This window comes from Podarcis cretensis, assembly GCF_951804945.1.
Source record: "Podarcis cretensis genome assembly, chromosome: 9".
In the NCBI taxonomy this organism is placed as follows: Eukaryota; Metazoa; Chordata; class Lepidosauria; order Squamata; family Lacertidae; genus Podarcis; species Podarcis cretensis.
The window spans coordinates 21,778,690-21,802,344 of NC_137178.1; the positions used below are offsets into that span (position 1 = coordinate 21,778,690).

The 23,655-nt window shown below is 40.6% G+C and overlaps 1 protein-coding gene across 1 annotated transcript in view; it reads right to left on the bottom strand.

Annotated features, from left to right (window-relative positions):
* Nucleotides 1–114: 114 nt before the first annotated feature.
* The window catches only part of DNAJB14 (DnaJ heat shock protein family (Hsp40) member B14), a 29,404-nt gene continuing 5,863 nt past the window's right edge, over nt 115–23,655 (bottom strand). Inside the window, exons 2-8 of the mRNA XM_079990290.1 lie at nt 18,150–18,324; nt 14,200–14,345; nt 12,705–12,887; nt 12,058–12,152; nt 11,184–11,293; nt 9,280–9,452; nt 115–7,887 (exon numbers count right to left, since the gene is read on the bottom strand). Of these exons, the coding sequence (XP_079846416.1) occupies nt 7,763–7,887; nt 9,280–9,452; nt 11,184–11,293; nt 12,058–12,152; nt 12,705–12,887; nt 14,200–14,345; nt 18,150–18,324 (1,007 nt within the window). The 3' untranslated portion in view covers nt 115–7,762. The remainder of the gene's footprint in view (nt 7,888–9,279; nt 9,453–11,183; nt 11,294–12,057; nt 12,153–12,704; nt 12,888–14,199; nt 14,346–18,149; nt 18,325–23,655) is intronic.

Genomic DNA, 23,655 nt, shown 5'->3' on the forward strand with positions numbered 1-23,655 from the left:
GTAAAAACTTGATTGTCCTCTCACACAGGCCCCGTGCAGTCATAGTATTTAAACAAAGTTGCATCTGGAATACCTAAACCATTATTTGAAAATCCCTGGTGTTAATCTCTATACATGATTAAGGCTGTTTCTCCCTTCTCCAAGCTCTTATCAGGCGGCTTGCTTGTCTTTTCTTGTATACATTCTTTAGTAGCAGAGCTTACTTTGGCAAGCTGAAACCAGGGTTTCACTTTATGTGGGATTGTAACTAAAGTTCAGGCAACAAACAAAGGCTGCTGCTAATCACAATTAATTGTTATGACTGCACTGGGCCGTAATGGGAGGTGGGGGGGGGGTGGAAGGGAAAGAGAGAAATGCAGGCAAACATGCTTTTTGTCATTATGACACCAAAATCCCAACTGCCTGTGGTACTCTGTGCAAACGTACAATGGTAAAATATTACACCCAAGTTTAGAGTTATGAAGCTGGACAATACACACATCTACGCACACAAATGGTCCCACACAGTAATTTGCAAACACAGTAATTGCCAAACCAATAGACTTTAGTGCAGAGTGAAAATAAAGTGAGAGACAAAATACACATTCCAAAATGCTTTCCCAAATTATTTTTCAAGACCACCTGAAACTCTGAAATAATCCTTAACATAAGGTATACATTTTTCCTAGATTTTTTTTTAATAAAAAACCTAAACTGGCAATTGACAGTTGAACATACTGCTGCCTTTCAATTTTTTAAAAAGTTTGTTTTTATTTATTAAATTTGTAGTTGCAGTATAACTAGATGATTCATATACTCTTTAAATCTATGGGGCCCAATATGCTAGGCACTTCAATAGGACAACTTTCATTTGTTCAATAAAGGTAAAGGTAAAGGTACCCCTGCCCGTACGGGCCAGTCTTGACAGACTCTGGGGTTGTGCGCCCATCTCACTTAAGAGGCCAGGGGCCAGCGCTGTCCGGAGACACTTCCGGGTCACGTGGCCAGCGTGACATCGCTGCTCTGGCCAGAGCCAGAGCCAGAGCCGCACACGGAAACGCCGTTTACCTTCCCGCTGGTAAGTGGTCCCTATTTATCTACTTGCACCCGGAGGTGCTTTCGAACTGCTAGGTTGGCAGGCGCTGGGACCGAGCAGCGGGAGCGCACCCCGCCGCAGGGATTCGAACCGCCGACCTTTCGATCGGCAAGCCCTAGGCGCTGAGGCTTTAACCCACAGCGCCACCTGCGTCCCCATTTATTCAATAGTGCTTGCTTAAAAACCCTCACAAGCCTTACTGAGGTGAATGAGGTTGACCTGTCAATGGATTGCATCAGCACTAACTGAACTTGCACAAAAGATTGCTGTTCATGAAACACTATTGCCCCACCTAACATACGCTACCTCTGCAAAACCTCCCTCAAATATGGTTGAGGCATAGTTTTGTATGAATAATCAGCTGCACCTCAACTACATTGTTCCCCCAGTCTCTTTCCAAATTAGAAGAAATATTCTAATCTGCTCTAAATGAATCTTATTCCAAGAAGAGGCAGCTTGCTTTTGCTTATGAACTCATCCTGTGGATTGTGGCTCAGTCAGTCTTAACTACCTGTTAAAACCATGCAACATTTACTGCTGTTGCCATCCCATAATTTTTTGCAGCAGAGAAGCGGGAAAGGCAGCATTTTTTTTAAGTAGAGGAAGAAGCATCGAGGGCACAGAAAGCTTAGGAGAGATCCTCAAGGTCCGTCTTATAATGTCTGCTTTATAAAGTGGGCTGTCTTTGCAAAACTGACATAGATTGGGATCTACAGTGCTAGCATTATAAAAGTTAGAAAGACAACAACTGTTTCACCTATGTTAAGATGGCTGTGATTGAACAGAGTGCAAACATGCATTCCTGACTTGCTTGTTTTGTCCCGCTCTGCCTGGAGGTAGCAGCAACAAAACATGAGCCTTGGCTTAGTGGCATGCAAACCAGCAATCAAGGCTTGTTTTCCCCCAAGAACAAGCAGTGGTTCACACATTGTTAAGCCAAGGCTACTGGTTTATTACTCAGAGCAGGGCAGAATGAAATAGGAGCACGCACTAGCCTGCTTCTCTTTCACAATTACCTTGATATGCCAGCCAGTCCACTGACTCAATAAGAGGAGTGTACTTTTTCTTTCCCTCTAGCCATGTCATAATAGCTGCCTCCAAGTCCCTCAAAATAACTTGCTTTAAATAATAGGGGAGCTAAAGGACAGGCAGGTACAAAGCTGTCCATTAGCATGGACACAATTTTTTCTCAGTAGTTGAGAAATGGTCTGAATCGGAGTTCTGCTGTATCTTGTAAATGCGTTCACTGGCCAACTACACAGTTTAAAAAATGAAATGTCTATGCAGAGCACAAAAAGGATTTTTGAACAGAGCAGAAGCAAAGCACCCATGTTAGGCTTCCAGCTCAGGGACAAGATTTATTCTTTACAGCTACAGTACTGACATTTAGTCTCCTGCTCAAAACTCAGCTGCTCACTCAGGCTTTGAGGAGGGTTTCAGATATGTTGGTGTATGAGCCTGATCTACTGATTTTTGATATATTTTTTATTTGTTTTATGGACGCAATTTTATTGTCGATTTTATGCTGTTCACTGCCATGTTTTTATTTAATGTTGGTGGTATAGAAACTTTTGCAAATAATAAATAAATATATACCTGGTTTACTTACAGAAAAAACACAGAACCTACAATGTATAATATGAAGGAGCTGTACACCATTCATAAAAATGAAACATCTTGCATGGGAGTCCTCTTATACTTCAAGGCAGCCTATAAGGAGAATTGTGATGGCTCAGAAATAAGTAAATGACAGTTCAATCCATGAACTACTTACGGTAAATCAAAGCAAGTACAGTACTCTTAACTCTGTGCAGCTTCACTTAGCATTAAAGGATCAAATCTGGCATCTTCAAGGGCTTCAGACGTAACTAGTTTATAGATTAGGTAGTGGGTACCAAAGGCTAAATTATACAAGAGATTAGTAATGATTCCTCTGCTGTTTCCAGTATAAATAACTCCTGATACCAAAATCTAAAGCGGAATTTGCTAATAGATTCAGGGTGAGAAATTGGCATTATTTTCAGCTCTCCTACCCCCCTATCCAAAATACCAATGTATTTCATATATGGCAACAAATGTGCCCCTTTGATTTCAGATAAAAAGCCTGGGACACAAATCTTTAGGCGGCTCATTTGCCAGAAGAAATGTATTTAGCATTAACTCTGAAAGTGTTTGGACCAAACTAAGCATCCTAGAGCACGATATAAATCAGGAGGCTTAGTTTGGTCAGAATAGAGTACAGTATACACTTCTAGAGTTAACGCTAAATAAATTGCCATAGCTGCTAGAGGGCCATGAAAGTTTTGTGTCCCGGGCTTTTTAGACTCGTCTACCCATATTGATGCTTTTGAATTATGGTGCTGGAGGAGACACTTGAGAGTCCCATGGATTACAAGAAGATCAAACCTATCCATTCTTAAGGAAATCAGCCCTGAGTGGTCACTGGAAGGACAGATCCTGAAGCTGAGGCTCCAATACTTTGGTCACCTCATGGGAAGAGAAGACATGAAAGGCATGACAGTTACAGAGTTAAACTATTCTAATTGCAAACAGACTATTTCCCACGCCATCACAAACCCATAATTATGGGAAATGAATATGTTAAGAAGAAAAGACTGCTTGTGTTTTCAATTAAACATATTGCTTGACAATGTATTTTTCAATTACAGTCCATAGAGCACCCCCCAAAAAAAGTTTCCTGAAAGTCTAAGGAGAACAACAATGTACAACAACAGCAACAACAAAATCAAAGAATGACATCTTAACACTAAAAGCAGATCTCTCAGGCCACTTTTAAAAATGGAGGACTTTATGCTGTGAGTAACACACACTCATTTGCATTGCAAGAATAAAGTATCTAGTATACCAGGTCTTGGTTGTTATAGAAGGTTGACCCAGTTCAGCAAATATTGCAGATTTAGAAGTTTAACTGTAATCAGTATGAGCATTCTCCAAGTACATTTCAGTACTTTTTCAATATTACCACTTGGATTGAAAGATGCACAAGTGGAAGTCAGTTTACACACAAGAGGACTTTCCCACCAATCCTATTCTCTGCAACCTCCCTCCTCCCCTCCCACGCTGCTCCCGAGGGTTTGGAGAGACTTGGATGGCATGGGATGTGACAAAAAGGAGACTAGAATCAATGGCAAAAAGGATGCGCTTCATGTATGAGCAGATGAACTTTCTGCAAGGACAAGAGAAGCTTTGTATCCAATCCCCACGGGTTTACAATGGCAGTATTAACTGCTTGAGATTAGCCTTTATCATGGGAAGTAGGCCCAATTATTGCTGGGGTGAGTACTAGTGCGGCCTTCCGTTTACTCGAATGAAAGCTGTTGTATCTGGTTGTAGCCTGTCACAAATACTGTGTGTGCCTATAGCATTCCCTACCTCAGGCATAGGGCAAACTCGGGCCCCCAGATGTTTTGGGACTACAACTCCCATCATCCTAGCTCACAGGACCAGAGGTCAGGGATGATGGGAATTGTAGTCTCAAAACATCCGGAGCGCCGAGTTTGCCTATGCCTGCCCTACATTCTTGCTGCACCTGCAGTATGGCAGGGGAAGAAGTGTGTCAATGGAAAGCTTTTCTTCTTTCACCAATATTCTCATGGCAGAATCCTGGGTAAGCTTCTACAAAACCAAACTGAAGACCATTAATGTATTTTAACCTTTGGTTACCAGTAATTTTTTTTCCAAAGCTTAATAACTGCTTAATAATTCTTGCAACATTTAGTTTTGCTAATTCAGGAAAAGTGATCTGGGGAACCTCAACACTCAGAAAATAATGGGCAGCATACTGTGCAGCGCCACTAAAAAAACAAGGAAGTTGTCAAAAATTCAAAGAAACATCAGGTCCAATCAAGAAACCCTGGTCAAGAACCCCAGCCCCGCGAGACAAACCAACCATGCACAGATGTGACTTATGTATCTAAGAACGTAATCCTAATTAAATTACAAGGAAGAATGGAGAACTCAGTTCCAAGTAAAAGAGGTTTGCAGAATCATCTAATACATTAAACCAAATTAGGCATATTTTAGTTCCAGGCATGTCCCAAGATTTTGAAAAAAAATGGAACCTACAATATCTACTTTGCTAGAAATCCAAAAGGCACCTTGGCTCCACCCATACTGAAAATGCCTGTCTCTACCGTTTTGTTCATGCAAGGAAGACTGGCAAATTAAAGTGGGTGGGGCAGAGGGGGCGTTATTCAAGTTATGATACTGCATGTACATTCTAAGTATCAGAAAGTACTGTATACAACATTAGTTTTGCAATTCAATACAAATTGTGTGATCTTCAAAACAAAATAATCTCACAGGGTTCACATATATTGATCAGATAATGCAGGCATCGGGAACCTCTACTGATTATCACTTATGGAACCTTGCATATAAAGATGCTTAGGTACTGCTGCATGGCTTCTTTTTGTTTACCCCATAGCTTAACCGGGAGAATAATGAGGGGAAACTGATTAAAGTGCTCAACTGCCACATATTCTTTGAATCTCACTTTGGAAACACTCTCCCTGTGCCTAATACTACTTGTCCTACTCAAGTCAGTCTGTTCCAACCAACATTCTTTCTCCACCTGCAACAGTTATAATTATCTAGGAAAGGTTATGCAAAGCAGTTATAATCCAGAAAAACATCTTTGAAATAATGGTGTAGTTTTGCTCTGTATTCAGCCATCAAACTCTGTGTTCATGTGGTCTCCTGAATCAAGGCCAGGCATAGGCAAACTCGGCCCTCCAGATGTTTTGGGACTACAACTCCCATCATCCCTAGCTAACAGGACCAGCGGTCTGGGATGATGGGAATAGTCTGATGAAGGCTAATGGATTTCATATCCACTCAGGTAACATTTAATCTATTTTAAAAATTGAATTCTGTATACATCAGACTACAACGACTAGTTTCACGGGGGGGGGGGGGAATCAGCTGAGGTACTATATTTCCATTAACACAGAGAAATTTTGTTTTCTCTTGCAGATTCATTTTGAAGTAAATATTTGCTAAGATAAACCACACTGCCCTTAGAACAAAACAAATGGAACATAAATATTTTTATATGCAGTATTAGACCCAAAATAGCTTACAAAGGTTTGCTAAAGTCGGAACTCAGGCACCAAGACTCCTGTTTAAAGTTTCTCCAAAACCGCATATTAAATTTACACCAGCAAAAGTGACTATATCCTTTTTAAAGCATGTGATCACTGAGAACTATAGGACTTATCTTTCATCAGTGATCTCAATGCTCCTCTGTACAAAAATCTACCCTGTACACATCTGGACAGAAACTGTTGCACTGTGGCTTCTTAGCTCTTGTCAACAAGCAAAACCACAACTTAAAGCAACTCAAAGACAAAATAATTGTAAAAGAATCAGCAAAGGGTTCAAAGGCACAAGGCTGAACTTTAGAGGTGACATACAACAGTGTTATCCTTGCACAGTGGACTTCTGCTTGTGCAAGGGGACTTATTCCTTTTCTCTCCCCTGCACATCCTCAAAATCTGCTCCAGAGGTGGGAATATTCTGAGTCAATTACGGGGTCACCTCGGGGAGGAGAAGAAAGGAAAATCCCATTATATCCACTGGTGTGACATTGGATAATGCCCTAGAAGTGACTTGATCAACTGTTGATACCTACACAGAAAACAGAGTTGTAAATTAACACAACTGCCAAATTCCCCAACTTTTAAAAAAATTGCTACTCCGTTATTTTCTCTGCTTTTTAGTGAAAGAGAAGCAGCCTATGAATGTATATTTAGCATGCTTGTGTATTTAGCAAGTGGATTTAACACCTTCCATTTCTAAAGGATTTGCATGTGACCCTAAGTCATGCTAAACTAAAAAATATGGAGAGGTGGGTTATACAGCAGCACTTGCTTAAATACACCTTGTTCTTTTCTGGAACACCAAAACAGAATGTGATTAAGTACTAAAAGCAGTATCTGTTCACTTCTCTTTTTTTGTGCTAGTGTGCCACTTGGCAAGAAACAGTCTGGTACAGATGTCTGGTTTGTCACTGCTTAGATATACAGCATTAAAACTACAGCATGAATGCTGAAACTCTGGTATCAGCCAGTCTTATCCAATCATCTCATAAGAAATCCACATGGCCAATTACTTTTTAAAAAATACTCCTTCAACCTAGTAGATTTTATGCAGAGAGAAAATTGTTCCTATTTTCTTTCAATTCCACACACTTGACATCTGAATAAGGAATGATGTAGTCATACTATTTGTTCCATCCATGACATTAAAGGGTTTAATGCATCTAAATGCCTTTGAGATTTCTTTAAACATTTTTATATACACAAGTCTTCTTTTTCCACACATATTTACATGGCAAGTATTTCAGAAGAAGAAGCACTATGTCTACATCTCCACAAGTGTAGCAGCACATTGGAGCTGCTTCTTGTAGAAAAAGAAATCACAGAAGCTCTGGGAGTAAAACTTAAATGACAATTCAATGATGTAAATATATGACCTTGTCATATATTTCAGACTAAGATGCTATTAAATTATATTGGTACTTCAGGGTAAGGTTTTTGGAAACAGCTAGACAGCAGTTTTACATCCCTCTTCCTTTTCATGACGGAATAGTATTTTCTCAGTTTACAGATTTTTCTTTTTATACATAGAGAGAGCATGTACAGGCAGTACATTTCAGGATCTAGCTCATTCTCCCCGATAGATACTGGTCAACCGTTCTAACTCTCTGCAGTTGTCCATGGAGATGGCTTCTGCTTTCCTTCGAAGACGTTCGTCTCTGTACACTTTTGCTGCATACAGTAAATCTGTTTCTTTAAAAACAAAAACAAAAAGTAAATAAAACATTTTGGCAATAGCTGACAAATGTCATTTATTTCATAAAATGTATACACCACTTGATTGTAAAAAACCTCAAAGTGGTTTACAAAAAGAAAAAACAATAAAATGTCATCTACTTCATTCATATGATGCCAATACTAAAATGATTCAGATCCACAAATTTTCAACCTGCCAGAGAGTACCCTCTTCTCTTGGGTGCCATGTGGCTTTCAATTTTCTCTCTCCCCTTTTTTATTTAATATATAAACCGCCCTATAACAATGGATCATAGAAGCCGTGTACCAATCCAAGCTGGAAGGTGCTCCAAGCCACTCATGCAACTTACAAACCCAATCCTTTAGAGGGGCTACCTCTATCCAAATTACAAACCCAGTCCTTTAGGGGGAATACATCTCTATAGTTTGCACTGAACCTAAGCTTATTGGCCCTCATCCTCCTCATTACCACAGCCCAGCATTGAACAAGATAGACACCCTCATCTGGTGTCTATATAAAGGAAGGGGGGAACCCCTGGTGTCTATATAAAGGAAGGGGGGAACCCCTAGATGTTAACTGACAAACTGCTGACACAACATTCCAAATCCCCAGATGACCTCACCAAGCCATTTCATGTAGATGTTAAAAAGCATGGATAAGGCAGAACCCTTCAGGACCCCAAAGCCAGTGATGGAGTTGAACACCCGCTTCTGTCCAAGTACAAGAGGAACTACTGAACAGCAATGCTGTCCACACCCAATCAAGCAGCATCTTTAGGAGGTTACTATAACAGATACTATTAAGAACAGTGTCCAAAAAACCCCCACAAGGCTACACTGTGTCTCCCTACTAGCAAACATAATTCCACAAGGCAACCAAGACAGTTTTGGTGCCAAAACCAAGGCTAAACCGTGAATGAAATGGATCTATAAAGAGTTTAATTCAAGAGTGTCTGGAATTGGTCAGCAACCTGCTTGAACATCTTCTCCAGGAAGAGGATGCTAGCCACCAGAATATAATTGTTGAAGTATTCGGAGTCCAAATAAAGTGTCGTCGTCCCCCCTCCCCCCCCCTCGGAATTTTATGACTGCTTCTGAGGAGGTTGGGATCATTCCCCCTCTTGCTGACAACAGATATAGCACTTCCACTGCAACTGTTTGAAGCACTCTACAAAGATAACCTTAATAATTCTTATACAAGAAGAGCCTTATAAGTCAAACCAGGTGGGCAGGTGGGTGTGGTTTAGGGAAAATCAAACTGGATCTTACAAACCTCTGAAAAGGGGGGAAACTCCCTTAGGATCCATGCCAGTAACTCATTCTATTCAGAGCTACATGTTATTTCGATATAATGCCTTTATTTTTTAAAAAATCATAAGGTCTACTTACTTTGTTGCCTCTCTTTCCAACAGTTATTTCGAATGTTGGACACATAGTCCTCTTCCACGCTCTTTTCCACCTTCTGCAAATTTGCACCTTTATATTCATTTTTAAAGTCCTTGTTGACATAATAAGCAACACCCAAGTTTTGTGTCTGCATCTGAATGGTCTGTCCTGAACCCCTGTAAAGAGATCCCATACTAATTGTCAGCCTGTGTCACTGTCCCCAGTGTTGTTGTCAGCAAAGAAAAATCAAAGAGGGTTTCAGATTCATTGCAACATAAATAAGAGTTTTCACAAAAGTCTTTACGTATATACAACACCTATTTGCCATGTCTGTAAAGCAAGAAATAGCAATGTTGTAAATGATGTCTTGTATCTGGTGTCCGATTTTCTGTAAACTCTATACCTTCCATGTTGCTGGTTTGCTAAAACATGTCTAGAGCTTATCACAATGAAGTGGGCATTCTATTGAGTTAGATTGCTCCTAATTAGAAGGCTCCACATTAAATATCCTAGCATGCAATTTGCCCTTTTCACAGCTACTGCACACTGGATCAACATCTCCATCAAGCTATCCACAACTGCAAAGTCTCACTCCTGAGTCAGTCACTGCCAGTTCAGACCCCATGAGCTTATGTGTGAAAGTAAGATCCCCCCCTCACATGTAACACTTTACACTGAACTGAATTTTACAGTTCATTTTGGAGAGGTGCTCTATATTTACCTTTGCTTCATTTTTTAAAATTAATAGCCAAGAAAAAATATCTTCATACTAAAGGGTTAAATTAAGAAGTTCCCTCTGGACTTAACTGCCTATATTTACAGAGTCAGCCAGGCAGTCAGCCAGTGGCTTCCATTACCATAGGAAACTGGAAGCTAGTAATGCTGTGGACTTCTCACCTTCTAGGGAGAGGCTATCACTCAGGTAGGAGGTCCTGGCCTCTGACACATGCAACTGCAGTCTAGATACTAACAATGAATCTACTATTAGCATAAAAACATAATGCACATTGCATTAGTACATGGGTAGGCAAACTAAGGCCTGGGGGGGCCAGATCCGGCCCAATCACCTAAATCCGGCCTGTGGACGGTCAGGGAATCAGCTTGTTTTTATATGAGTAGAATGTGCCCTTTTATTTAAAATGCATCTCTGGGTTATTTGTGGGGCATATGAATTCGTTCATTTCCCCCCCCCCCAAAAAAAAATATAGTCCGCCCCCCCAAGGTCTGAGGGACAGTGGACCAGCCCCCTGCTGAAAAAGTGTGCTGACCCCTGCGTTAGTAGATAAACTACCAACAGAAGTAAGTACCAGAAGGAAAGCCATTTGTTTTAAGCAATCCAAATAAGCACTAGGATCCCACTCACAAAAAGCCTGAAAATAGCTGTGGTCACCATCTCCAGATCTCTAATTCTAAAAATCAAAACTCAGAACCACTTGTAAATACTTCTACAGCATCATGCTGCTAGTTTAAAGTGCAACCAAATGGGTAAATTTCACTGTAAGCTCTAATTTAGCCCCTGTTAAATCTACTTTCCTAAAGATATTCTAACTGTCCAAACCTTGTCAAGGACAACCACGTGAGAAAGCTTTAAGGCCTCTTGTCCCAGTGAAGCTGTGAAGGTCAAAAATAAGTCGCAGAAACCCTTAGCAACACTGACCTAAGTGATGTAAACATAGCACAGACCCACAATAAGCCATTGTTCAGCAGAACTGAGCTTCTATATTGAGCTAGTTTTTCAAGGGGGTAATAGGAGCATTTCTTGCTTTTGGATTTTCCTGATCATTTCTGTATTGGTGCACACAAAGGAGAAAAGCTCTGCAATACATAAAGCTTGAAAAAATACAGGAACAGCAGAGGTATTTTAAAATATCCATGTAAATCATACAAATATTAATAGTACTACTTACGATCTTGGATATAAGGAGTATGGAGGATTAGACACCATCAACTGGCTCAGCAAAGAGACAAGGATCAGCACAATAATTGGCATCAGCTGGATGAACATAGAGAAGCCACCCTGGAGAAGTAAACAGCAACCAGGTAGACAAATCACAGGGTGTTTTGTTTTTGTTGGAAGGAATCTAGTCCACCATCACCACCGCTTTCATAGACAGCAAAGATGCGTACACCCCAAAAGACCTATAGTGGATTCCTTTCCAGTCTTTTTTTGAAAGCTTTGGAAGGAGATAGGTTATACTAATGAATAGTTGCCTTATGTGTAGTCTTTCTTTAACTTCATATTGTTAAAACCTATCACTTCATGTCCTATCCTCATGTGAAGCCATGTCTTAGAGTAGCAGTTCTCAAACTTTTTCCTCTCCGCCACACTTACCATCCTTTCCTGCCACACTAGTGTGACGCACTACACCCTTTGAGAACCACTGGCTTAGAGGAATTGCAGGAATTCCCATAGAGGAGCAAAAGCAAGCTGCTGCTAGCTCCTCTTTATAAACTTTATGCTGCCTATATAATTAAGTGCAAGGTGCCACTACTGTAGCACAAAATCTAATGCAGGCTACAATATTATGAAGAAGTACCTGGGGATGAGCCACAATGGGTCTTACTTCTGAGTAAACATCATGCATAGGATTCCTCCATTAGAATTAGATACGCAAGTTCAGAAAATTCGGAATTAGGTTTTTAACTGTTACTGTTTCCTTGTATCTGTTTACTAAACAGGCACTCATTTAGACAACAGAACTGCAAGGCATGCTGCTCATTAATATTACTTCTAGGGATGATATTTCAAAAAAGATAAGTTCATGCCAAAGACAAACATACATCACCCCTCTCCTCTTCTCTTTCATGCCCACTATGACGATGTTGATTATGGTGACTGTAGCCAGACCTTCCATTAGAAAATGAATGCACACTGCCTACAGGGGAGAAAACATTTAAAAGATCGTATTGGGAGCAGAAAAAACACGACAAGGTGAAAAAGTAAGTACTCAGCTGTACTTGTTTTGAGGCAACACTATAGGCAATGCAGAATGCCATACTAATTAGTTCAAATAATATATTGAACCTTCACGAAAAAGGTATAACAGTTTATTGGACCACTGGCTGCTAGTGGGCAAGGCAAGCATTTAAGTTTAACAAACTTGTTCTTCAGGTTTGGGAAAAGCAAATTTGGTTTTAAGCAAAGCACTAGGAAGCATTAAATAGTTCATGGGAGCTCTGAAATCATTGTATGAGAACCTTGCTGGTACCATCCTACGTAAGGCAATGGTTGCTGAGCATGCTAGAACAGATTTAATCAGTTACAAAAGCACTTAAACCCCATTCATTTAATATATATGTACAACTCAAGGTGGCTGATCTACCTTAGGAAAGGGGAGATATTTGGGACTGATAAGTGAATGGGAAGGATGATACAGAGGGAGTGAGATGGAAGTGGTGAGCTAAGGCGAGGTGATCAGTGAATATACCTGTTGGAAATGCCCCGCCGAAGAACATGTTAAAAAGGTCCTCTGGAGTAATATCTGCTTCACATCCCCTGTGGAAGTTAAATCTACCGTTGCCAGGATGGCTGCATGGCTCTTCACTGCCTGTGAGGTCATATTGCTTTCGTTTTTCTGGATTGCTTAACACAGCATATGCATTTCCGATCTCTGAAATGCAGAGTGCAGGGGAAAGAAGGATGGGAGAAAAGAAACAGTTTAGATACACATAGAAGGGAGTGATACATTGTACTTGTATTAATTCACAGGTCAGATGGGGACCCAGACTGCCTGACTTGCAGTGAGCCACTTTTCCACACTGCACATAGACAACATTGGACATGGTCTCAAACACATCTGGGGGTTGATGCATAGCACACAGTCTAAAAGGATTAAGGAGTAAGTTGTTGTTGTCCATTCCCCCTCCCCTTTGAAACATGGAAACAAATGTATAGTACAGATACCAGTGTGACTATAGTACTGCGAAATGCTTTGGGATGCCTCATAGGAAGCAATTTATAAATAAAATAAATAACAATGCAAGTAGGTATCACAACAGAAAGTGTGTTCGGTAACATATAAACTCGTGTTCTTTTGGTGCAAGCAGTGCTTGGCCATAGCTGTGCCCAACCGATTTTTTTATTTAAATACAGTGGAACCTCGGTTTTCGAATGCTTTGGAAGTCGAACGTTTTGGCTTTCAAACGCCAGCAACCCAGAAGTGAATGCTTCCATTTTCGAATGCACCTCAGAAGTCAAACATTTTCCGAAGTGCATTTCTCCATTTTTCCAAAGGATTTTGCTGACCAGCAATTGCACCTCAGTTGTTGAGCGTTTTGGAAATCGAACAGTCTTCCAGAACGGATTACATTTGACAACCAAGGTTCCACTGTAGTAAGTGTTCATCTCATATCACAAACTGTTTAAACATGCTTTTGAAACAACCTACAGGGACCCTGCTCAAGACTTAGAAACCCAGCACCCCCTGGGCACATGAAACAAGGTTCCCAGTAGTCTGGATCCCAGCCCATGTTTCCAACAAGTTACTGGTAAGGTTTGTTTCATACCTATATTGAGGTTAGTACATAGATGATGGTTTGCTTTTACAACTCAATGTCTACCACCTTTTGTATGAGGATCTGAATATACTGAGCTACAACCAAAGGACCATAAATGGGAGGAAAATAACAACTAGTGCTATTTTTGAAAGGTTTGCAATAAGTTACTTCTACAGCACTTTTTATCCTTCCACTTGCAGAAGTAGAAGATCACAGATTTAGTTTCATTGTCACATAAAACGCTCTGGCCACAAGGTGTACAGCTTAGTGCAAGGTGTGAAAAGCCATCCTTTAGCAGCTACAAAAGAGCACCTTTGGATCCAACCCATTGTTAAAAGGATGTGCATTAACACAACCAGTTGAGCAGAAGAGATACACCTGCCCCTGAAATGTTTTCTTTTCTACAAGTGAATTAGAAAATATTACTTTTAAAAGCTTCTGTTGCTCCTGGTGCATGATTTTTGTCCGGATGAAACTTCAGAGCAAGCTTTCGATAAGCTTTCTTCAAGTCTTCGTCACCTGCATCTTTGGACACTCCAAGGACTTCATAGTAATTTTTACATTTTTTTATACTGCAAGAGGTCATTAAACAAAATAACTTCAATTTTAAAACACAACTATTAACTCTTAAAGCACAATTTGAAAAGTTCATTTTCAAACAGCTTCATCTTATGTACAGAAACCACAGTACCAGTATTTTGATTATTATTTTTGCTTTTTTAGCAGTAATATTACACATACATTGGAAAATCCATACGTAGGTAAAGTAAAGGTAAAGGTACCCCTGCCCGTACGGGCCAGTCTTGACAGACTCTAGGGTTGTGCGCTCATCTCACTCTAGAGGCCGGGAGCCAGCGCTGTCCGCAGACACTTCCGGGTCACGTGGCCAGCGTGACGACACTGCTCCAGCGAACCGGCACCAGAGCAGCACACGGAAACGCTGTTTACCTTCCCGCTATAAAGCGGTACCTATTTATCTACTTGCACTTAAGGGTGCTTTCGAACTGCTAGGTGGGCAGGAGAACTACGTAGAACTATGCCTAATGTTGGTAATGTATTTTATTGTAAAGCAATGTTAACAAAGGAATCCCAGATATAAAACACACACATCCAATATTACAGTTACCTGAAACCCATTTAAGTGGGCAGCAGTTTTTATTCTTTGCCCAGTTATATCTTTACAGTTCATGATGGCAAAAGCATTATGAGGTCAATGATGTAACCATCAAGAAAGAGGTGGCTTCAAACACCAGAGACTATAAAGGATAAACTCCAGGGACAAACAGCACAACTATTCTTACGGGGATGGATTAGAAAAAATGATGGCAGTTTGCAAGCAAAGCTCTTGTGTCTTCTCCTCAAACCAAAGGACACTTTTATCCTATTGCCATAGATCCAGCAGCTGACTTGTGAAATTATTACTATTATCGAGGTACAATTATTAAATGTGGGTCAAACTATACCCACAATATTTGAATTGCATGTACATTTTTAACTGAAAGTTTGGACAAAAGTGTTAAGAGGCATAGGAGGGAATATTATGGAAACACCTAAGAGTAGATAGGTTAGTGATTTCTAAAGAAATTAAATGACAAAATTCTTCTGTTAAAACAGATGAGTTCTTTGATACATCTATGTATTAAGAAGAGGCAAATCATTCTCATGAACTCTTGCTTGTATCAATGAATATCAATCATGCATGACAGATATAGTTCATTATACTGAAGAAAGAATTGGTAAACTTCCATTAGGTAAAAAAAAATGTAACATCTCAAAGCAGATCTGAATATTTCTTTAACAAAAAAAGCAAGAAATCTGCATGGAACCTGAAAGCGTAATAGATTTATAGTGGCTTCAACAAGGAAAGTGCACTCCTTGGAGTCTCATCTTGGTTCCAGCTCCTCTTTGAAGAGGAATTAAAAGTGCACCAAGGACAACTGGTAAATATTTTGGAGGAACACTGATATTTCGGCTAAATGGTTTTTAAAATCCCACTTTGATTCAGAGCAACACTAATCCAATAAGATAACGTAGTAGTTCCTACTAATAATAGTTACGAAAATGATCAACCCATCAGGTTTTCCCACCAACTTAATGAGATTAAATGCTGTGATAGATATTCCAGAGACACCAGCATTACAATAAGAAAGATCTCCATTTCATTTTTATGCTGCCATTGGTAGCTGTGCAAGTTTTGAAGATGATAGCTCTTTACTAGAAAGCTAAGCCCATATTTTTTGTTTCAGAAACTTGGAAATGAAATTTTGCCCACATGAGAAGACATTATCACCAGACCTCTTTGGTGCAATAAAGTGAGCAGCCTTCTGTTCAGCTTGCTTAACCCTTATGCAATCAGTAAAGAGTTATTGCATCTTGCACTGCTCCCAGTTGAACCATACTGTCACCGAGCAACACTCTATTGAAGAACTACAAGCACTCTCTCTTGTGTATAGGATAGGGAAGAAACTAAAATGCTTGTTTATATTTCTGCCTATCAACACGCATTATTAGATTCTAACCTGGCAAAAATATGCTTAAACTAATCACCTGGAGATTGTTCTGCTCTATAAATGGTGCTCCTGTGCTTCTTAACACTGTTGTCAAAACATTCAGGTGATGTACATGCAATCCAAATGTTGGTATAGCTTCTGTCATATTCAGTGAGGTGCAGAGGTTAAGTAGCATGTTGGAAAAGTAGCAGGAAAATCTATGTCAGCCATGAAGCTCACTGGCTATGTGCCAGTCACTATCTCTTAGCTGAACCTACTCCGAGGAGTTGTTAAGTTAGATGGGGGTTGGGGATAAGAAAAATCTGTCAGCTTCTTGGAGGAAGGGCAGAATAGAAATTTAATAAATAAAAATAAGAATAAAAACCTCAGGATGCAGCAAATGCATGACTAGACCATGTGCATCATATTTTAGAACGTGGATGGAGAATCTCTGGCCTGCCAGCTATATCTGGCTCCCAGAAGATTCCCATCAGCCACTAGGAACTCTTCAGTTTTGCCCCTCCTCCTTGACATTCATGCCGATAGCATATGGGACCCCAGCTAGTCCAGAAGTACAACAGATTGCAAGCACGGGGGCCTATCCAGATCAGGACCCTGGCATGGGCTAAGGGGCCTTTTACCCTTTCCTCCTGCACTGGAAAAGTTATCTCACTTACTTCAATGAGAGATTCAATCAGGAGTTGGGAACCTTTTCTTTTTTTTCTGTTGAGGGCCACATCCCCTTGGGGCAATCTATTAGGTGTGCATGTTAAAGTGAATAGGGCTGAAGCTTGTGGTGGGGGAGCCAAAGTCCAAAGTGGGTGGCGCACCCTCTTGCTTTTGGGCTTGCTCTCCATGCCCCTGCTTTTCTTTCTCCTTATCACTTGCAAATTGGGTCAAGGACCACGTGTTCCTCATAATCTAATTGTTGTTTGGATTCAGGTTAGAGTTGAAAGAGTCACTAATATATGCACTAAAGGAAAAGAAGTAGGAAAGGACCTATTCACCTACCATGTTAATAGTAGAATTAAATTAAAACACTTCAGTATATGGAACAATTCAACATATTGACACAGCTGCTGTTTATACAGGCAAAACTTTCTTAGCCATCTCATTTACTGTTTGAAATGATAACAAGCTACATCAGGCTCCAGCTGATATTGACAAAGCATTCAGTCAATATAGCGGCCGTGCGCTCAAACTATGAGACCTTTCAAAAATGGAATCCATGAGTTTAGCTCTCAGATCAGAACACTTAAGTGACAGCTGTACGGCTCTAAAAGGTTGACTTAAAACCTTTGTAAAGAGCAGTGTGATGTTCTCAGCTAAGTTAATATTCTTAAACTGAAATCACACTGGCAACATCTGAAGAGTACTTATTTTACCTAGACCAGCCTTCCACAACATGGTGCCATCCAGGTCGTTTGGACTACAACTTTGATCAGTTCCAGTCAGCATAGCAAATGTTGTTGTTGTTGTTGTTGTTGGTATCCATCTGGAGTGTGCCTCTGGGAGTGAAGTCAAATGATTGTGTTAGCCTGGGCAGTGTGCATGAGTCCTGGGCTGCCCAGATGACAAGACTCCCCTTTTGGCCTCGCTGATGTGATCCAAAGGAAAGCACAGCAATATGTTTTGCACCAGCTTGGCTCCAGGAGTTACGAGGCTTACAAGATGCCTTAGAGACCGGAATTTTAAAGGGTTTACCCTTCAGCCTTTTCTTCTCCTGAATATATCCTGCAAGGCAGCATGGCAATTGGTCAGGTATTATTAGAACTGCTGTCCAACAACAGATGGAGGGCACCAGGTTGGGGAACGCTATGCTGTCAGATACACTTGTAATTTATTATCAGTACTATCAACAGGCAATCTGTTTATTTAGAAAAATACCTTTGCACTCCTTCCACTTGGTCTTTGGTGTAGGTCTTCCCACTTTCACCTGCAGCAGATGTATTGCTGTCCTTCATGCTATTGGGTTTGTTCTTATCACTTCCACTTGCTGGTTTTCGACAGTAAGCACCACTCCCGGCAGCACTCCCGTTCTTTGAAATTGCTTCCAGTAACACTACAGAAGAAAAGGAGTGTAAGCTATATAAGCATAGAAGATACTGCCGATAGGATTACATTTCGGGGGGAAAAATCAGATAAATTATGTTCCTAGGCTAATATTTGCAATGCATTCCTATGCAGCAGGTCTACTCAGAATAAGCACCACTGAGTTCAGAACTTACTTTCAAGTAAGTGTGTATAGGATAGCATTTCAGAGCACAATTTGAACCATCCCACCAACGTCCCAAGACAGTGCATATGTGCCTTTCTGCCACCAGAAATGAGTGCTAATTGAAAGCTATTGTCAGACGTTCTCCTGCCAGCAGTAGCAAGTGCCCCCAAACAAGGCATTGAAGGGCTGTGGCACCAGCAATCCCTGAGCTTCCTTTATGCCAATCTGGAGGTCACAGAATGGAAATGAAGGAAGAACCATCTTCCCGCTGCTTTATACACACAGGCCCTACCTTAGATACCACAGCAAGAAATATCCTTGTCCCCCATATAACAGAAAAAGATTATGCCAAACTAGCTGATGAATTGCACAGAAGATTGGTCAGTTAATTGGTTTATTACTCTGGTTTATTATTCATTTATTATCTTTGTGCTGACACACTACTATAGACAGTTCAATCACACATCCTCAGAATATATTTTTTTTAAAGCACATAAAATGGAGTAGTTAAAAGTGACACAAGACATCTGGACCGATGTCACGAGTGCCATACAAAAGGTGCCTATGCACTACTATAAGTACCTGCTCAATCATTCCTACATTTCAGGGGTTGGACTAGATGACCCCCAATAACCCTTCCAATATCCCTTCTATGATTCTGAGATTCTATGCTGCTACTATTACCACAGACAGTAAGTTCAGTAGTTCCTTTTGCTAGGAAAATAATTGTTTTCCTGCATCTCCACACACAGCTTTTAAGGCAAAGAGAAAAAGCAATCATTTCACAGTAATTGCTGAGTCAGCACTGTCTGGTTGATTCAGTCCTGCCTGCAAAGTCTTCTATGGAGAATCACACTGAAAAATGTAGAACCCAAAAAGGTTGATTCTGGCCCATTTCAGACTATGTTCTGACATCAAAATTATTAAATCCACAGAAAGGAAAACCAAGTTCTCTTGTCAAGAGGGGACTAAACTTGAGTTATTTCTTCCTGAAAACTGAAACCTATAGTTTCAGTTTAATCAAGATCTTTTTGCTGTAAGATGCAAAAATAGAATAGGTTAGATGATACCATCAGGCGATACTATGATGCAACTACTGTATTTTTCGCTCTATAACACGCACCTGACCATAACACGCACATCATTTTTAGAGGAGGAAAACAAGGGAAAAAACATTCTGAATGAAACAGTGGATGTATCATTTTTGTGCTTCATGCTGTGGCCACAGACATGTGATCTGATGGTGAATTTGGGGTGACCCAATGCAAAAATCCTGAGAATCCCTGTGGATCCATGCTTTGTAACCACGTTTTTGCACCATTGCAGCCCCAGGCAACAGTGGGTGCGTGATTTTTGGGGGGCAGGCTGTAGCCATGGACATGCTATGTGCTCTGATGGTGAATTTGGGCTGACCCAATGCAAAGATCCTGAGGATCCATGTGGATCCATGCTTTTTAACCACATTTTAAGTGGGGAGGGAAGGAAAAACACAGAACGGACAAGGAGCACGAGAGGGGCGTGCAGAGAAGCAGCTGGCTAAGAATGCAGGAGAGGGGTATAACGGGAGGGAGGAAAGGAAGGCAAAAGTTTTCCCTCACCTACCCACCCAAGCCAGCCAGCTCGCGCTCTCTCTCTCTCTCCCTTCTGCATGTTTTCAGCAGCACGGAGCACAGACGACACTCTGCTTTCCCCTCTGCTTGCCTGGAGGGGAGGGGCTTTCCCTGCTCTTTGTTCCGTTTGAGCAAACACAGCAAGGAAACAGAGGTGGGTGGGCAGTAAGACCCTGAGGCAGAATGCAGGAAAGCAGCCGCTTCCTCTTTTCAGGTTTCCCTTCTCCGAGACGCGCGATTTGATTTTTGCCTGATTTTTTTTGCCTCCCCTCGCGCCATTTGGCTCTAGAGACCACACATTCGCTCAATAACACGCACAGACATTTCCCCTTCCTTTTTAGGAGAGAAAATCTGCGTGTTATAGAAGGAAAAATACGGTAAATTACTAAAATAAGAAATATAAGCTGCCATCTTCACAAGGGCCTCCATCCCGGCTTGATGAAATCTTTGACAGTACTGTATTTGAGCAATCAACTGACTCACGTCCTAAATTTCCCAAGTAATGTAATTTTAAATGTATATGATATTAATATTAGATTAAAAAGACTTTCTTGAATTAGTAAAAATAAGTTTTAAGATTGGAAAATCCTGAGCACACTTATCAGGGAGCATTTCCCGCTGAATTCAGTGCAGGTCACTTCTGAGCAAATACACGGGATCTGTAAGATACAGCCATTGTCTTGAAATGGGTTAAATCAGAACTGCAAGGAAAAAATGGCTTCAATAGCCTTAGAAGAAAACAATTTTCTCCCATGTTGTTGTTGATCATTACTATTACAGCATTGTAGTAACTCTCCAAAAATGCAGAAAGGAAACTTCTAATTAATCAAAGTTGTTAAGAAAATGCACATTTTTGAAACTAACAGGACTTCAAACAGAATGAAAAGTCTGTTAGTGTGAAGCATGTGAAGACAAATATTGTAGGTAGGAAATGGGATTACCAACTTTTATCTTTTCTAGTCCATTCACATTTCTATTAAAATGTCTAAGAATCCTTCTCACTAAGATATGAAGAACTGCATCTGCCAATTTCTACAAATAAAGCTGCTGTTAAAAGCACAAAAGCAGGCCAGGTTGGTGGTGTTTTCCCCGGTCAGTTTGCAATCCCAACAGGAAGACTGTCCCTCAAGTACCAAGAATGAAATGCTAACATGGCAACTCTTATTATTGCACTCAAAACTCAGAAATAAGGATACAAATTCACTAGAAGATTAAAATAATAATTTTTAAATAAGACAAAACATATCCAGTTGATTTTTTTAATAATCCATATTAGTATACATACTATTTACATGCAAATAAAGCATATAAATTAGTTGCTTCAATATGCCACAGAGATGTGGATATATGCAGTACTCTAAGGAAGAATTGAAATGGCGAGTAAAGTACAATGCTATTTATATAGTAAATTCAAATCCAGACTTCACTCTTGTAAAGCCCTTGAAATACTTCCACAATTATAAGCTTCTTTCAGTGCCCTTTGCTGTGTCTGCTGTTGATTATGAAAGGTACAATCTATTCTCCTGCTTGCGTATGGTTGCTATCATGTTATATAGAACCATGTCAAAGGGCATGTCTATACAGTCCCATATTCCTGGCTTGATGCTTTCATTTGTAAATAGATTGAATTTATCCCTCAGAACTCTCCGCCTCCAAAAACTCTTCAGTACATATGGACATATCATGCCTAAAGGAAACACAAAAAAAACAGCCTGGGCTTCTCAAAGCACAAAACAAAAATACCAGCTGTTTAGATGGAAGAACAGATCCTTCTGCTCCCAAAGAAGGCACAAATAAATCAGGAACAAATAGGCCTACAGGTGCTATACAGTCCCTTAACAGGTCCCTCCAGGGAATCAAAGATTGCAAGCAAAATATTTGCTGAAGTCCCATCAGTCTTAAGCATGCAAACTACCTCTGTAAGAATAAAGTCAAACTAACTGAAACATCACTGGCATAAAGTGACATGGAAAGTCATTCTTCCTTCCAAGAACAGACTTAAATGAATTAAAATAAACATAAATAAAGTGATACAAGTTTACCTGACATTTTGAGGGCCAACGGCCTGTAAGAAGAGAGTGGCTAACATTTTACAGCCCAAAAACCACATTGAAGGTTGGTTACAACTATTTTTAATATTGTGTTTTAATTGCAGTAACCTGCTCTGGGAACTTGGAGTGAAGGGTGTGTGATAAATTTTTATACTGTATTATCATCATCGTCCCCAAGGACTGCATGCCACTGTACACTCACATGCACACAATCACCACACACATAGATACATTCAGAGAGGCAGGCAGAAACATTCAAGCAGCACACCCCTCCTTTCTGCTGATCAGCCTAGCACTCCAACAGGGAATAAAAACACTGTCTCCGTTCTTCAGAGATACCAGTCTCTGAAGAGCATCATATGCTGGCCTACAAGAGGAACCTCTCCTCCACAGCCTAGTGTTGTGATTGAAAGGAAGCCCCGACTTACCTACAATGATGCCTCTTCTCCCTCTGGCATGGAGCCACTCCTAGAAGGTCTACTCTAAGCACTCCCCTGTTTCCCAAACACCAAGGCCTACTAAGAACTGCATTACTCCAGAGGCAGAAAAGATACCTCCATCTGAGAGTAGGTGGGCTGCTGCAAGTGCCTTGGCGACAGTGGCTGACCATCTCTGCCCTATGACATCCCTCAACCAGATATTCAGGCAGATTTCCTTAATTAAGACAAATTCCTTAATTAAAGTGAATTCCTGTGAAACTTACTTAGGAGTAATTCTTTAGTATTTACTTTAATTGAATTTGCAAAAACTAGGTGTGCCTAGGCTTGATTTGATTATTTGCCATGGTTGCAGCTCTTATGGCTGGTGAAGACTACAAATTTGGATTTGAAGCAGGGCTATGATAATGTTACATGTGCTGCAAAAATCCAGTTCCACTGCCTACTGCAATTTGCACTACTGCTTTTATATCTACTGAAGTAAACAGCAGTATAAACAAGAGCATCGGATGGACTAGCATCAGGCCTTTTGGTTGGCCTAGAACAGGGGATTGAAGTTTACCCCAAAGTTGCTGAGCTTTTTTTAGGATTTTACCCCAGGACATAGAGTGCCACATGTACAGTGGTACCTTGGGTTACGAGCTTCATTCGGTCCGTTCTTGGCCTGAAACCATTCTTAACCTGAAGCGTGCTTTCGCTAATGGGGCCTCCCGATGCCGCCGTCGTGAAATTTTCATCCTGAGGCAAGGTTCTCAACCCAAGGTACTACTTCTGGGTCAGCAGAGTTTGTAACCCAAAGTGTTTGTAACCCGAGGTACCACTGTACGTGCCTGGCCTAGAATACTGTAGATGCTTTCAGAAGGGAACGTAAACACATACCATTCACTTAAATTATTCAGGTAAATCTGCTCTTTTGAGAAATTTAAACTGAACTGCCCTCTCCTCAGGTTTTTAATTATAGGGTTCAATTTAAACATGACACTAAGAGTGCAAGAACTTAGACATAGAACATTTCACAGCGCTGAAGACCTCTGCTGCTAGGTATGTGACATGCTAACACTGCACACCCAGGTGAAC